The sequence below is a fragment of the Crotalus tigris genome, unplaced genomic scaffold (assembly GCF_016545835.1).
Source record: "Crotalus tigris isolate CLP2741 ecotype Arizona unplaced genomic scaffold, ASM1654583v1 scf7180000017993.1374955, whole genome shotgun sequence".
Lineage (NCBI taxonomy): Eukaryota > Metazoa > Chordata > Lepidosauria > Squamata > Viperidae > Crotalus > Crotalus tigris.
The window spans coordinates 152,643-170,320 of NW_024096760.1; the positions used below are offsets into that span (position 1 = coordinate 152,643).

Genomic DNA, 17,678 nt, shown 5'->3' on the forward strand with positions numbered 1-17,678 from the left:
TATCCAAACCAATTTCATCAGCAAGAGAACAGATTTAATAGCCTTAATAGTAATATTAAGAATCCATATCTATGCCCATTTTCCTTTTCCCATCCCATCCCCTTCTCTGAGAACAGAGAATCTTCTCTTTTTATAGATCTAAGTTTGGGTATCACATAACCTCACAATGTATTTGATATGTTTTAAATTTAATATGAGGTTTAATAAGAGGATTACCAAATAAATCATTACTTGTTTTATAGCAATAAGTCTATTTGAAATAACGGCTTACATTTTCCTCATTCATTATGCTAACCCACAGTTGCAAACTGCAATTAGGAGCACTGATTGTTCTCTTGTTCTTGGTTCACTTTAATTCTCTGCCAAGTTCACATACATATTAAAAAAAAAATCAACAAACCCTTCCCACTACATACAAAGTAAAAATTAACCACGAACAAGGTATAAATACTTTGCTCATCTGCAAGATTGCATATTTTATGAATCAGCTAGTCAATTGCAGAATAAAAAATCCAGCCACTATATACGATATGTGGACTTAACATGTGGACTTCAAATTACCTGATCCTAACATAGCCAGGGATAAGTATACTAAGAGTTGAAGTCCACTTATTTCAAAATTGCTGAAATGGAAAATACCAATCTACATGTTCCAAAGAGTTAAGAGATCAGTGTGTGTGTGTGTGTGTGTGTATGTATGTATGTATATATGTATATGTTACGAGGTCCATGCGTAGAGTTTAGGTGTGGCTATGCTTATGGGCGGGTTTCCTCACTGGCTGGCTTGTATCCTGACGATGATGGCAGATGTTAGCCATCGAAAGCTTGATTTTATTTATTAAAACCTTGGTGTTTTATTTCCTGGTGATCGCTTCCTTTTTTACTGAAATGTATGTACCCAGGAATCGCTATTCTTCAATTTTTAATGTAATTTTATTTATATATATATATATATATATATATATATATATATATATATATATATATATACACACACACACACACACACACACATATACATATACATATATACATATACATATATATATATATATATATATATTTGCTGCTCAAAGCACGAAGCTGAAAACACCAGCCTGAAGATGACGAGTGGGACTTCGTCGAAACGTTGCCAAGACACTTCCAATTTTACGCGGGAGAAAACCCGAACAACCAAAGACTTACATACAAATACCCGCGAAAACCTCAGAAAACATACACACACACACACACACACACACACACACACACACACACACACACACACATATGTAGATATTGTTCAATTGCATGCTTTTATTTACCTGAATGGAAGATATGAAACATTCCCAAACAGTAAATGCCTGTATACACTTTCTGGAGATTGTTTCAAGTATATTATCTATTTCAAGGAAGAAAGGAAAAAACATTCTTATGAGCGTTTTAAGGAATTCATTGTTAAATTATCTGTATTTCTACCCACTAAACAAACAAGACACACAGCTGGAGAATAGAACTGAAAAGTGCAATATACTAGCCAACATGAAGTCAGTAATAAGGTAAACTGAAATTGAATAAAAAGTCATACAAATGTAAGTACTTTTCAAGTTCCGTATAGAGCCACTGTAGAAAATCTGTAATTCAAAATTAGTTATGCATTCATTTTAACATTTGCTTCATAAGTCATATACATGGTTCAAAAGGTCAGTTATTTCATACATGAGTAAGAATGGTCAAATCAATGTTTAAAGAAGCTCAACAACATTCTGGCATTCTGGCCAGATCTAGGGTTGTAGTTATCCAGTTACTATTAATATAATCATTTGGGAACTATTTTAGACAAATTGCTTTTACCAATACCTCAATACACAAGAGGAACTGCATGATACTCATACCGTATCATTTTAGCCAAAGGTGACACAGAACTCCCAGTCCTAAAGGATTTGGGTCCATTAATTCTATCTGTATTGTTTACTTAACAGTACAGAAGACTTCTGCAACATCTTAAATACTGATGATTTAATCGCTCATCAACCCAGGTATTCAGATCACCCATTTAATCGGGTGTAGCAGTAATAAATAACAAAATAGACAGATACATACTCTGATTGCTAAAAAATGAAACCAAGAACCCCTCAATGATTAGCAATTTCAAATAAATTTCAACCCCAATTTTGGACTAAAAACTAATACAACATTTCTGTCTCCCAAAATAATAATGTTCTCCTAGGAGATGAAATAAAGGCTAAAATGATAGGTGAAACATAATTTTATGGCTGCAAGTCTTTTATTATCCAATTAGCACCCCCAAGACAATATAGCTGTACACAAGTTAATTATCCATTGCAGATTAAAATTGCAGGCCTTGTTTCAAGAACATCAAAATCTCTTGATGAATAGATGCTACATTCTCATGAGCAGAAGTAGTTATTATCACTAACCTTGAAGAAGAGATTCACAGGCCATGTCAATTAATTTAACAACAACAACTTAAGTGGAACAACCTGCCTCCAGAAGCTGTGCATGCTCAACACTAGAAGTTTTTAAGAAAAGACTGGACAAACATTTGGACTAGATGACCTCCAAGATTCCGTTCCAACTTTATAATAATAATAAGAATAACAACAACAATAAAGTTGGAAGGGATCTTGAAGATCATCTAGTCCAACCCCCTGCTCAGGCAGGAAACCCTAACCATTTCAGATAAATGGTTGTCCAGTCTCTTCTTAAAAACTTTCAGTGTTGGAGCATTCACAGCTTCTGGAGATAGGTTGTTCCACTGATTAATTGTTCTGTCAGGAAATTTCTCCTTAGTTCCAGGTTGCTTCTCTTTTTGGTTAGTTTCTATCCATTGCTTCTTGTCTTGCCTTCAGGTGCTTTGGAGAATAGCTTCACTCCCTCTTCTTTGTGGCAACCCCTGAGATATTAGAACACTCGTCCTTCTCTTTGTTAAACTAGACATACCCAATTACAGCAACCGTTCCTTATATGTTTTAGCCTCCAGTCCCCTGATCATCTTTGTTGCTCTTCTCTGCACTCTTTCTAGAGTCTCAACATCTTTTTTATATCGTGGTGACCAAAACTGAATGCAGTATTCCAAGCGTGGGCTTACCAAGGCAATGTAAAGTGGTATTAACACTTCACGTGATCTTGATTCTATTCCTCTGTTAATGCAGCCTAGCACTGCGTTGGCTTTTTTGGCAGCTGCAGCACACTGCTGCTCATATTTAAATGATTGTCCACTAGGACTCCAAGATCCCTCTGTAGTTAATGTAAGCTTCAAAAAACTTTACATTGAGTAAAACACTTTGTACAAATCTGCAAGCATTCATATAAAATGGGGAATATTTTGTAAAATAACATTTAGCACCATTTCTAAACACCAAATTTCAAAACTAATAGTTTCACTTGACCTCCCAGCTAGAAATTTTGAGGATTAGATTGAGAAGATGAAAAAAAAATATACTTTCCATTCCAACTGATTTAATGACCAATATTCAGCAACTATTCAAACTTGTTATAGTACTGAACAAGTGGTACTACTGATCAGTCTTCAAGGTTCTGGCTGGCAAATTGCCCTTGTGGTCATGTGACTGTGATCAGGGTGCCTGGCAACTGGCCTGGATTTCTGACTGTCACAGCATCCCATGGGCACAATTTGTGACCTTCCCTGCTGGCTTCCCACAAGCAAAGTCAATGGAGAAGCAGCAGGAAGTCTGAAGTTTCTATCATAAGAAATTCTCAGTTAATGACAGCAACCTGGGAGTGTTGTTGTTAAGTGGTATGGTCATGTGATGTTGCATTTTATGACTGCATTGCTTAATGACAGAAACTCCAGTCTCAATTACTATGGTTAAGCAAGGACTACCTGTATTTCCTGAAGTTGCATATAGCCCAGGAATGTGTCCCCTGCCCCATCGAAAGCTACTTGAAAACTATTAGTATTAATGGTTTTAATGTTGGATCCAGTGGGAGCAAAAATGAGGAAGAATTAGTATGGTGTATGGTTAAAGTGCTATACTTCATCTGGAGCAGCTCACTGGGTGACTTTGAGCCAGTTACATTCCTTGGCCTATCCTACACACGGGAAAAAGGCGCAGGAAGCACTATGTACAGTATATCACTTGAATTCTTGCAAAAAATATGGCATTTAAATTTAATAAATTTCTAAGATGGTGGTTTTTATAATTGCCTTCTTACCCCCTTGAAGTAGGTACACTGCAACACATTCTACAACAGGGGTGGAGAATGATGGCTCTTTTATGACTTGTGGACTTCAACTTCCAGAATTCCTGCTGGCTCAGGATTTCTGGGAGTTGAAGTCCACAAGTCATAAAAGGCCATCGTTCTCCACCTCTGTTCTACAAAATTTATACAAAGCCATTAATTTATAGTGCATGGGTGTCAAAACTTTTGGCTTGCTTGGGCAGTATTGCACGAAGAGGAATATATATATATAAAACATATAAAATATATAATATAGTTACTGTATACAAATATCACTAAAAATCACACTATTTTTTTAAAAGTACAATCTTGTGGGGCTGCATTACTAGCTATCCAGGACAGAGTGCTTAATTCAGGGCCATGGGCTGGTATAGTGCTTAATTCAGTTTTCTTCAGACTTCAGAATGTTATATTTTTCATAGCATGCAAGCTTGTATGGAGTATCATTTTCTCACTTTCTACAGCACATAACTCCTATTCTCCACAACAAATTTTGAGTGTTCTCTATGCAGGAAGAATGTGAACACACATATTCACATATTACAAGCTGTAATGGAATTATGTTTGCTGTTCCTTTTCCTGCCAGGCTCAAAATAGACAAAGATGCTGCTCAATCTTGCTGTATTTACCATGCTGGATAAATGTAATTAACTTGCAAAATGCTTCATTTCCTTAGAGACATGAAAAGCTATACCAAGTGGTACTGCTGTATATTCTCCACTTAGGCAAACACAATGGATGCAATTAAGAAAAAAAATTGTTCCCTGGATTTTTCTTTTTAAAAAATAAACTAATATTAAACAGAGAGAAGGAGAAAGGAACAACTAAAAAACTCTCATTTTAGTTCTGCAAGGAGGATTATAGTTTCAGAGAGGAAGCTAAAGGACATTTATTGTTTAGAAAATATGAGAGAATAGTACATACAGGTAGACTTTGACTTATACTGCGATTGGGACTGGCATGGTTATCGCTAAGCAATACAGTCTTAAAGTATGATGTGGATAGGTGGAGAACGCCCGGAGACCTAGGGCAGAGACTGTGTATGAGTTGAGGAATGGAGGTGCTATAATATGGTGTGAGTGGCTTGAGCGGAAGAAGCCTGGGAAGGAAGACGTTACATGTGTAGCCATGGTGGCGGAGTAATTAGAATGCAGTAATGCAGGCTAATTCTGCATTCTACTGCCATGAGTTTGATCCTGACAGGCCTCAAGGTTGACTCAGACTTTCATCCTTCCGAGGTCGGTAAAATGAGGACCCAGATTGTTGGGGGCAATATTCTGACTCTGTAAATCGCTTAGAGGGGGCTGTAAACCACTATGTATATAAGTGCTAATGCTATTGCTATGTGCCGAATTTTGTTCATGTGATCATGAATGGGCTACAATGGCTCTAAGTCCCTTTGTTTAATACTATCATAACTTAGAATGGTCACTGAAGAAGTGGCCATAACTCAAGGACTACCTATAAATCCAGAAAGATGTGTATTATAATTGAAAAACTCTTGCATTTCAACAATTAAGTTATTGGAAATGTTTTAGATATTTTTTTAAAACATGTATTTTATATTTTTTAAAACACTGATTTAAAACTAAATATTTACTACTAAGTAAATTAATATTTACTATGAAGTTATTTCATCCCTATGTTCACAGCCTCCTTCCTAGATACTGATTAGTTCATATTTATTTAATTCCAACAATGCTTTAGCAATGGATTCTACCAAATTAATCATTGACAATCACTGTTATTCAGTTTTCCCCCCACACAGTTAGGTGTTAACAGTACCAATATTCAGAACACATTTTGCTATAACAGCATTGGATTAACTTGCAACACTACTCTACTCTACTCTACTCTACTCTACTCTACTCTACTCTACTCTACTCTATCTATCTATCTATCTATCTATCTATCTATCTATCTATCTATCTATCTATCTATCTATCTCCAATTCTCATTGAGTAGTACCAAGGAAACGAGTCCTTATTTTCTGCTGACATTTATCCGAAGATTCAATAAAGGCAAAATAGAGCTGGCTGCAATCATGTTGGGAAAAAACAATTAAGAACAGGTCATGGATTTCATTTTCTCTTCCCCAACCTAGGAGTGAATTCTTCCAATTCAATTACTTTTAACATTGATGGAGATGTTAACACTGAATTATTGTGAAGGAAGGAAAGTACTTGAACTCAAATAAAGGAAAGAAGGAAGCATTCTTAACTATGTTAACAGTTGGGTAACAGCTTATCTGCAGCATCCAAAGTAGCTTATATAGAGAACAGATGCAAATCTCTGTTACTTGTATTTTCTAGTTGAAAACATGCAATGAAGTTGAATCAAAGTTAAAACAGCTGTCACAAAGTTTGGAAGAGAGGGAGACCTGTAAAATTAAGTACATTTTTAGAAAAAACAAATATCAAGACCTACTGGACTTAGGATAGTTTCAAAGTCTCCAGCAGTTTATATTTTTTATTTAAAAAGTATATTTTCATGAAGGTAAGAAAAAAAAGTCTACTCCCTGCAAAATCATAATCCTAAACCAGTGCATAAACAAAACTTATGAATTAACAATGCAAAATTAAAGGCAACAGAAATTTCTTAAACCGGTAAAAGACAAAAAAAAAATCCTTATGTACAGTAGAAAATAAACCTTGACATCTAATATACTGTAGGATAAAGATAAGGTAATATATCATCCCTTGAATAAAAGACACACAAGAGTACTGTATGATATACCCATTCAGAGAGAAGGAGATCATAAAAAGCAAAAGAAAAATACCAGCAGCCACATAAAATCTGAAGAACACATTTTAAAAATAAAATAAAGTAAGGAGATGCCTATGAAAATCTACACATTGAACATGAAACATACTTCTGGCATTATGTTTTATGCATCAACCTAGAAATTAAAACTGATTTTAATGGCATATGTTTAATTTCATCTAATTTCAAACTAATAGAAAAGAAGTTACATGTTTGAAAGCTACATCAGAGATGATGTGTCTGCTTCAACAGCGCCATCTAAAACAGGTTACAACTAAAAAATGTTGAAACCTAGGAAGGATTTTTAGGAGAAAAAAAAGGGGGGAGGGGGAAGCACAAGATGTGAAGGAAACTGCTTACCCTGAAGGAAGAAGATGAGAAAATAAAGTACACAGAGAAGAGTCCTGGAGAAGATCACCTGAATTACCGCAATTCTTGGGGGTAGGACCCAAGAAGGGTAGCCCTCCAAACATAATTAGTGCCAAGCCTGAGAAAAAGAAACACTGTTACTAAGTTAATGCAGGGTTGGGAAAGAAGTGAGATGGAGGCAAAAGACAAAGAAAGGCGGACAAGACAAATAGAAGCTATTTCTAAATTAAGACACATAAAAGGAAACAGAAGAAAGGACAATTCTGGGTTAATCCTTGTAATATTAGTAGATAGAAAGCACCTACTGCAGAAGTTTAGTGTGATAATATGAAGAATTTTACACTTCTTCCCACACAGTGCTCCCTTTTAAGACAAAATTGGCACATTAATCTTTAGTTAAGGAAAGCAAAGCAAAAACAATCGCTATTTTCTAATTGCTACTTCATTTCTTCAACATTTCCTACATGCTTTTCCAGCAGCACAAGTCCAAGTTCACACATTCTAATTACTTCAATGCAGCTTGGCATACAAGAAATGTCAATAGATGAGATGAGAAATAATTATAAAAGACTAAACAACCAGATCACTATGAAAATCTATAGGGTCTTAAGGAATTTTGCTATCTTTTTGTGTTATTTCAAACACCTCTTTCTGCTGCTGCTGAACTTTACATAACTAATCATTTTGTGTGTTTAATATTCTTATTGAATATGGTAGGAAAGTAAAGGGCAGGATTTAACAAAAATTAGATATATCACCAGATGAAAAACATCCATAAAGACAAAAATCTGTCTTTACAACATTTCATAACCATGGCAGAGCAGAAGAAGCAAGCAGTAATCTCTTGATTCCGTGTACATATTTCCAGAAAGTGTTGCAGATAGAAGTTATGAAAAAGAATATTTTTGGCTTCATCTGCTTTGCCCAAGAAGATGCACGTAACATTCTGAACTGGGTCCCAAAACCAATTAAGCACATAAGAGTCACTGACCTGAAAGCTTTTCTAACTGTCTCTGAATTGTGTTACATAGGACGACTTTGTACATAACTGTATTTCTAAGATTAAAAATATATTTCAGAATTGCAAGGCACTCTAAAATTTGAAAACATTATTTTCTCAGTTATATTTTGAATACAATACAATAACCATTAGAAAAATGCATTCACTATATACTTTACAGGTGCTTGAAAATATTAGCATTCTGATAATAGCTAATAGACACATTAAATTCTAAGCTATAGTAACCCAGTTAATTAACACAAGAACTTTCATTATAACAATGATTAAGAATTTCACATCAAGTAGAAAGTTAATTTAACTCTTCATATTTAATATGCCTTGAAAACTTACTAAATGTTTTTAACATGCCCTCTAGAAACCTCTAACACAATTTCAAACCCAAATAGTAGAGATTAGAACAGAAAGGCTATTAACAACCATAACAAGTTCTTTGAAAAAGGAATTTAGCATTGAGCAATATGAATCTCTTTAACTTAAATGAATCTCTTTAACTTAAATATTTCTTTCTTCCTTAGGGGCATGAGCCCATTCAAAAATAAAATATAATGTAGACTATTCATTCTAATTCTGTGTAATCTGCTTAAGGCATTTGGGTTTTCAACTTGAAAAGACAAGATCAACTGAGATCTCTCTCTGTGTCTCCTTCCCCCACCCCACCCCCCCCCTCTCTCTCTCTCTCTCTCTCTCTCTCACACACACACACACACACACACACACACACGTACGTACGTACGTGTGTGTGTGTGTGTGTGTGTGTGTGTGTGTGTACACACACACACACACAAACATCATAGGGGGAAATAAATCTGTTAAAACATCTTCTTAAACAAGAGGAAATTCCTATTAGATTGAAAGACATTATATATCATAATTTGATACAAAAAAGAAAATCGTAAGTTTTTAATTATGTTCTCAATCATCTAAACAAACATGAAAATATTTTATATGAATAAAATCACTTCTTTGCAGTAATTGTATTTTGTTTAAGATTACATACATGGGTAACATTTTACATCTTGTAATACATATATTACATGTCCTAGTAAAGGTATTTCACTGTGTGCACAAAAGTAGAAAAATCTCTTAAGATAACTACAGCTGAAGTTTCATGTTAACAACTATCCAATTAATTTATATCAATAACAACTAGTTTGATTAAACTATCTTTAAATTATTTTTGGATTAAGTAATCATGCAAATTAAATATTTAAATTCCTTTTAGAATATTAATTCAGATAAATCTGCAGTAAAGATACATTTGGAATTGTAATAAAACAGATGAGGCTGTACTTGTGTTAAAATAAAGATGATTTTACCCACATTCTTCTGCTATAACAAGAAAATGATAAATCAAGTTTGACAATGTTGGATATTATAAATTGAAGGTGACAAATAGTGGCACATGGGTTGCATATAGTTTTCACTAACAAAGCCCCAGAGCATTCCCAGATCATGTAAAGAACACTATTTTATGATAACGTAGTTTCTGCTATTTAAATCTTATAATCCATCCAAATCAGTCAAAACTAACCCCTTGGGTGATATTATGTCACAGATCAAGCCACTGAGTCCAAAAATAATTAAGAAAAACATGGATTATGCCCTCTCCCAGTTGCTAGCAATAACTGAATTGGATTAAAAGAATGTGTACCCCAGAGTAATTAAATAAGCAAGTGTGAACAGCGTGATTATCTGAATAAAAACTCTGTGTTATATTACACAGTGATATCCTATTAGGTTTGAGTTGAACAGAGTCCACTGACCATATGGCTCTCGGGTGTGGTCCTCAATATCATGACACCCATCCACCCTCATGCATAGGAGAAAATAATTGTGACTATTATTCTGGATCTTACTTTAAGAATGAATTAAAACAGATTTTTGTGCATTATTAACAAATAATAGGAATAGCACAATGATTTAATGAAAAATATGAAATCACAATTCCAAATGCTATTAAGAATAGGAAGGATTTCCATAAGGACTATTATTTTTGGATGATCAGTTCAGAATCAGTGGATCATGCCACTTACTCTTCATAAAGCAAGTATACTTTAACTTGTACAGAGAGCTTGAGAAAGGATAATTTTCCAGGTCAGGAGCCCATTCACTTTTCCACCTTACTCTCATTGGTTGATTCCTTCAGTACATGAATGGAAGTACCTTTTACATAAAAATTATAACTACACACTCTCCTCATGCAGCATTCTAGCAACTTTGCCATTAAGTGAAATGGCTGAGCAAACTCATGACTGAGAAAGAGAACAAAGATCAGTGGTTACTACTGGCTTCTTTCAGATAGTTTTCTCCTACACTGACCTGTGCTTGACATCCCCCCCCCCTTTTTTTGCAGGGTGGAGAGATGGCTTAAACAAGCTATCTTTTCCTGAGCTGCTTTTCTCTGCAGCACAGCATTTTCCTAAAAAGACATAACCACAAGTGAACAAGCTCAGTTCTGTGACCTTAAATAGTGATTAAAACCCTTCCACTGGCTCACCTGTGGCTTGAAACTGAAATTGAAACTGACCAGATCTTAATCAGTCTCACACTGAAAACATTTGTTGTCAGGCATAGGAAAGTTGATTCTAAATGTCTGCGTTGGTCAAAAGAATGAATTTTTGTTGCCATTTATTATCTCTATATTCACAAATGATTGCTAATTGACATAGATGCTAAATAAGAGGTGGATGTAATTAATAAAGATGGAAATTAAAGCTGCAATCCCAAACTTGCATACTTTGAGGTTATCAAAAGTCAACTTTACAGAAACTACATCTAAGATAAGAATATGTCATTTTTTTAAACACGTTATTGAAGTAGTGAGCCATGAAATCAAACTGGGATTGCTTTCTCTCACTTTTTCTAGCTCCTGATATGCTCACGAGCATGGAGCTTAGTTTGTTTGTTTGTGGACACGTTTTGGACCCTACCCTTACTTTCAAACAAGCATTTTGCTCCCCCCCTTCTTTACTATCTGTCATTCAGATTGAGTCCACTTCGTGACTGCCATTTCAAAATGTTCTGTTTTTCAATTTAATTTTTATTTTACTTAAATAAGTTCTGTAACTATGAAATCTAGAGAATTTATACTAAAGTTCCCTTGATGAAAGAAAATGCATATAAGTACAACTTTTTAATCTTTGAAACACAGAAGAATATGTTCAAATTTGTGAGCTTTGTCAGTTTAAGATGTTAAAATACTTACTGTGTAACAGCCTATGAGGAAGGCTGCATTGGCTTGCTTTTTCTGATCCGAACTGCAATAATGAATAATCTTCTTCCTTAACATGGTAAAAGACTATCAAGAAATGAACAGAATTATAATTGGAATCCCTGGATTTTAAATGTATTAATGAATGTAAATATCCCAAATACAATTTAAATAGTCAAATGCAGAGATGCTACATTTACAAAGTAGTTCCATGACATCCACTATAAAAAGAGAATGTAGCACTTGGATTCTTATATATAACAAAAATATAGCAAGAGGAAAAAAATAACATTCAAATTAATATTTTAAGCCAGCGTTTCTTAAGGTGTAGTTTGAGGACCCCTGCCCCCCCAAGACCATCTCAGGAGTTCAACATAATTGAAATTTGCCACCTATTAAAAGATATTTGCAAAAATTTAAAAGATTATGTTTCTCATTTTGTATTTGTTGGAAACTAATAGCACTTTTTGTGAGGAATGCTTTATGTTAATATCTAATCCATTTATTATTTTTACATAATTCCATGTAATGATTCCAAATAGCCTTCAAATATATCAATTTTAATCTTTAATATGACAAATATTAATAAATATAACCCAGACAAAGAAAAACTATTTGATTCATAATTTTTAAAACTGGGAATTGTCCTGAGAGCAAACAAAAAAATAAGAAACAAAATTTTAAGCAAACCACTAGCTTAATGAAATAATTTATAAGGTTCCAACATGCTTCAGTGGTTAGTTTGTTCCATATTTTTGACTCAATTATGGAATGAAGTTACTATACAGTACAGCAGTGGTTCTTAACCTTTTTGAATGAATTGCCCCCTTGAGCCAATGAGGAAGTTGTCATCGCCCCCCTCCCCCAACATAACCTCTCAATCACAACATAGGAAATAATTCTTCATTTTATGCAAACCCTTTTTTTGTTTTCTTTAAAATTGTCGTCAGGACATATTGATGCAAATAATTTATTTCCAGTCTTTTCCCCGTATCTCCCATATTCTGGCCAATGGCGCGCCACTGTATGGATAGACGCTGCTGCACAACACGCATGAAGATAAGCGATATGTCTTCACATATGTACGGCATTCTGTACTGAAGCTAACTGGAGGAACATTTGAAAACACAAATCAATCCGCTGATAGCGAGCGATCTGATGTTTTTGTACGACAGATATACAGCGATTCACTGTACGAAAAAGACTCAAAAGTGTCCCCAAAACTTCTCGCTCCATCGCCCCCATATCACCCCCTTTTCGTTCCTTCGCCCCCGCATTGCCCCTTTTCGTTCCATTGCCCCCCTGAAAAACAAAATCGCCCCCTGGGGGGCAATATCACCCAGGTTAAGAACCACTGCAGTACAGTAATGTTTCTCAGCTTTGCTGATTTAATAAGTCTGACTAATTTATAAAGTGGTTTAAGATGCATGTGAAAATTATTATTCACTTACAGCAGAAAAGAGGCAGATACATACCGACATAACCTAGAACATATAAGGATTATATCTCTAAAGATGTATATCTACAAAAAGACCAGTTCTTAAAGAATACTAAATGAATACTACTTTCACAGACGAAAATAACTGGCTAGTTATCATACAGCTCAGGCAGCCACTGCATGTGACTATTTCCAATGGAAAAAAGAGAGATAAATCACAAGCTATTTATTTGTATCATGACACAACTGATGAAAACATAGTAACTAAAAATTATTTCATTTTCAGAGGGATCATGAAACGGGAACAGATTTCATTCCTTTGACTTATTTATACATCCCCATAGAATATAATAACTGTACTTTCAGTATTATGCTTTATATAAGTTGACTAAAATATGCCAGTACTACCATCTTCAGGAATGTGAATAACTATGAATACACATAAGATGTTAAAAAATATAATAAAGAAATGTGCTTCTAACTAAAAACCAGATATTGATAACCAATCACTACAATATATTACAGGGAAGAGACCCCACAGTTTGTCAATAAGTTACTTCTGCTCCTGATTAATAGGACTTCAAGTTTTAGAAGTTTGTGTTTCTGCCTTTAATCATTAGCTACATTATGAATTCCCAATTATTTATATTATGAAATATTTTCCCATTCTTCTAGCAACATATTTTCCCTCACTAGGGTAACAACAATGCCAAAATAAATCTTAAGATTTTAATACTTTTTCTGGAAAGGGAGTATACAATAATAAAAAAGTGCAAACAAAACAAATATAAAAGAGTGTTCATTTCCTCTAGCATTTTATAAAGAAACTGAGAATGACTGAACTATTAGATGTTACCTTTAATTTTTTATTTAGCTTGCAACAGTATCTGTAAATCATTGCCAGATTGAGTGGGCCAAAATCTGCATAGAAGCTTGGAAAAAGGGGAGGGAGAAGGAGAAAAGAAGGATAGGGAAGGGGAAAAAAAAAGACCTTATTGAAATGTCTTAAACTCACATTCTCTCCACACACTCCCACTGCAGATGTTTAAATTTTAATAAATAGGTATTGTAACTGGCATGTTCCCCCCCCCATCTTTTTCAAGATAAGCATTGAAATACAATGTAATTATTGGTGGGGGAAAAAAACCTTGCAAGCTTTACATATATTGTCAAATAAAACAGCAATATCTCCTAGATTATAAAGTCAATAAATGGTGAAACCATTTTAGAACAGGTAATGCAATATTTTGTAGGCACATCTTCCATTAAAATATAAAAGTGACTAATACTATAGTACACATATAACATGCTGTAAATTTATCAGACTATTAAGGGTACAGGTAAGCCTGAAGAATCAACCCACAAAGAGAGCTGATTGACTCAACTCTGCATGATTCATTGATCTGAGCTTGCCTCTCTGTATACACCAGCCGATAAGCTTCGTGTTTTAACTGACCTACTTCTTCATTGGATGTAGCTGAAAGAGGGCCTACAGATGCAGAAAACCGAATGTTCACCATAGCTAAATAGGGAATTTCCTGGTGTTTATTTAAATATATCTTTACCATGAGCTGGCTTCTTTTTAACAAGTATTTATGTATTAATTTGTTCAATTATTCATACTACTTATAGCTTACCCACTATTCAGTGGCAGATTATACCGACAGAGAGGCACCAAAGTGACAACTAATATGACGGTAGCTAAAAGTGAGATTATAAAGCCAGGTCATCATTTGCATCATTCCTGATCTCCAGGGCAATACAGAGAAATATATCCATGACTCATGCAGAATATACATATCCTGGTTGATATGTATCAATTTATGGATGAACAACGCTTAAACATAGATGCTCTTTTCAGAATTCCACAATCAAAGCCAGTCCAAACATGGAATGCCTAAGTTAAAACTACTTTATGCAACTTTTGTGAATAACAAGCAAGAGAAAACATGGAAACTCTTAGTCAACTAGTAATATCTAGTAATAAACAGTTTTAAGATTATTTCACAACTGAGAAAAGTCTAAACCTAAAGTAGAATTTCATTATATTCTTTCAGATGTGTTGACTTCAGCTCCCAGAATTTCCAAATAACTGGAGCGAAGTAGAATAGGGAAAGTGCCCTAGAAGAAAACTAATTGGCATCTAAACATTTCAGGCATATAGATGGCAATTTCTCTGGAAGCCGAGAAAATCAAACAGCTTGAAAACTGAACAACCATTTGCTCTTAGCAGTGAAATGTTATGAGAAAACCATTTAGACAGGTCTCCTCTCTGGACTGCAGGCCTTTTCTGATATAATTCAACTGATTCATATTATTACAAATGAACTGAAGACTCTAGCTTCAACCCAGTCAATAATTTCAACCTTCTTGGGGTAAAAACAAAATTGTTGGTCTCTAAAAATAATTCTCCTTAAAGCGATAGTGAGATATCATAGAAAGTTAGGAAATATTTTTCAGTCTATTTTTCATTTGTAATAAATGCAATAAACAATGCTACACATTCCCATATTTAGTGCTTTGGATTAAAATATGAAAATTTCTGGAGGCCAATAATGGGAATACTGTATACCAACGTTAAGATCTTCTCTTTATTTCAATCGCTTTTCATTCAAGGATATACCATCCAAGCCACAATTCCCTACTTGGGATTCTCCTGATGTACTGGATATTCACTGCCATTAACATTAACTTCTATCTGGGTGTAAGAATTCTAAAATGCTTGATAGGCCACAAGTTTCCCAGTGTAAATTTATAAAACACTGATCTTTCAAGTGTTTTAGTCACAATAACTAATCAAGGAAGCATGCTCTATAGTAGAAAATGTATTTCCCAACTGATCTTTCTGATTTTGGAGACAAAAAAGGACTGGACCCGATTAATAGTTGGATGGGATACCATTAAGTTATAAGCTAGACTGGGAAGTCAAAAAACATCCTAAAAGAAAGCAGTGGCAAATTATTTCCATTTTGTTGTTAAGAAAACTACATGGAAATATTTATGAAGTAAGAGCTCAACTCAATGGAGACTCTGTGGAGATGGATATTATTTTTCAATTTAACATGAAACATGATTCTTAACATAAATCATGTTTCAAATCAGTTAACAAATGCAATAATAATTTTAAAACATCACAATATTTATAGAGTTAAAGAAATAAATGTATCAATTTGCTTCCAGGTTTACACCTTAGAAAAAATCTTAACCATTCTTAAACTCTTTGGAATTATTATTATTACTATTATTATTATTACCTAGAATTCTAGGAACCACATAATTAAGTTAAAATGCTCTTTCCCATTTCTAGCATTCCATTTTTCAGATCTTGGACAAAACTGATACAGATGCCAGATTCCTGCTTTACTATATAATGAGTTCTCTTTCAAATAAGCCTTTTTGACTGCTATATAATGTTCATTTATAAAAATAATGTGCACATTATTTTATACATATATTACAAAAGCTATAAACAAGCTTCAAGCAATCTTATAATAAAAAATAAATAGTATTTGCACAATAGCACTAAAGTAAAAGGAACAGAAATCACTATTGGGTTCCTTTTATTTATTCTCAAAGCAATGAAGCAAAAATACATTTCTTTATTTATTAACATCCTTATTTCTTCCATCTCTTTTCACTGCCACTAATTTTAGCTGCCAATTGTTCCAACTGCATTTTATAAAATTACTTCTTCTGAACTACATGATTCACTATGCATTCCCTAAGTATTTGCCAAGTCCCTCTGACCTTTGCTATTTAATTTAAAAACTGGGAAAGGAAATAAGTATGCCAGAGCAACTGGATATTGTTTTTCAGAAATTCAATCAGCTTAAAGCTATTTCTGTAGTAAACACATTACTATATTTTGAGAGAGCAAGTTTTCTCAGACTGTACTCCTATATTATCACCTCATTCCTAGCAACCATGCAATCCCTCTTGGTAGAGCCAGATGGTGTAGTGGTTAAAGCACCAGGCTATAAAATGGGAGAACATGCATTCTAATCTCATCCTGGGCATGAAACCAGCTGGGTGACCTTGGGCCAGTCACTTTCTCTCAGCCCTAGGAAAGAGGCAATATCAAAAATCCCACCCTTTAGGATAGACTGTATTAATGATATTTGCAGTACCTCAAATACAGGTAGTCCTCAACTTACGACCACAACTGAGCTCAAAATTTATGCTGCTAAGTGAGAAATGTTAAGTGAGTTTTGCCCCATTTTACAATTTTTCTTGCCATATTTGTTAAATTAATCACTGCAGTTAAACTAGTAACACGATTGTTAAGTGAACCTGGCTTTCCCATCGACTCGGCTTGTCAGAAGGTTGAAAAGCTGATCACATGACCCTGGGACACTGCAATTCATAAATATGCACCAGTTATCAAACATCTGAATGTAAATCACATGACCACAGGGATGCTGCAGCAGTCATAAGTGTGAAAAGTGGTCATAAGTCACTTTTTTCAGTGTAGTTGTAATTTTGGTCACTAAATGAACTGTTGTAAATTAAGGACTAACCCATATTTGAAAATATGAAAATCTTCTACTTTAGCACATTTTAGTAGTTTTTCAATAACCATTTCCTATCTTATTAGAAAATAGGACTCTAGGAATATTCAGTTCAAAGCAGACTTTACTGCTTTATTCCAAACTCAATAAAACTTTTCAAAG

The 17,678-nt window shown here is 34.3% G+C and overlaps 1 protein-coding gene across 21 annotated transcripts in view; it reads right to left on the reverse strand.

Annotated features, from left to right (window-relative positions):
• The window catches only part of CDC14B (cell division cycle 14B), a 74,701-nt gene that overhangs the window by 38,516 nt on the left and 18,507 nt on the right, over positions 1-17,678 (reverse strand). For 17 of the 21 annotated variants that reach the window (XR_005557053.1, XR_005557052.1, XR_005557056.1 and 14 more), the window contains 3 exons: positions 13,865-13,940; positions 11,565-11,657; positions 1,305-1,381 (listed from right to left, as the gene is read on the reverse strand). Coding sequence is in view for 14 of the 21 variants with exons in the window: in XM_039346389.1 (XP_039202323.1) it covers positions 1,305-1,381; positions 11,565-11,657; positions 13,865-13,940 (246 nt within the window). In the remaining 7 variants the exon portion in view is untranslated. The remainder of the gene's footprint in view (positions 1-1,304; positions 1,382-11,564; positions 11,658-13,864; positions 13,941-17,678) is intronic. The other 4 variants (XM_039346398.1, XM_039346400.1, XM_039346399.1 and 1 more) reach the window with 2 other exon arrangements.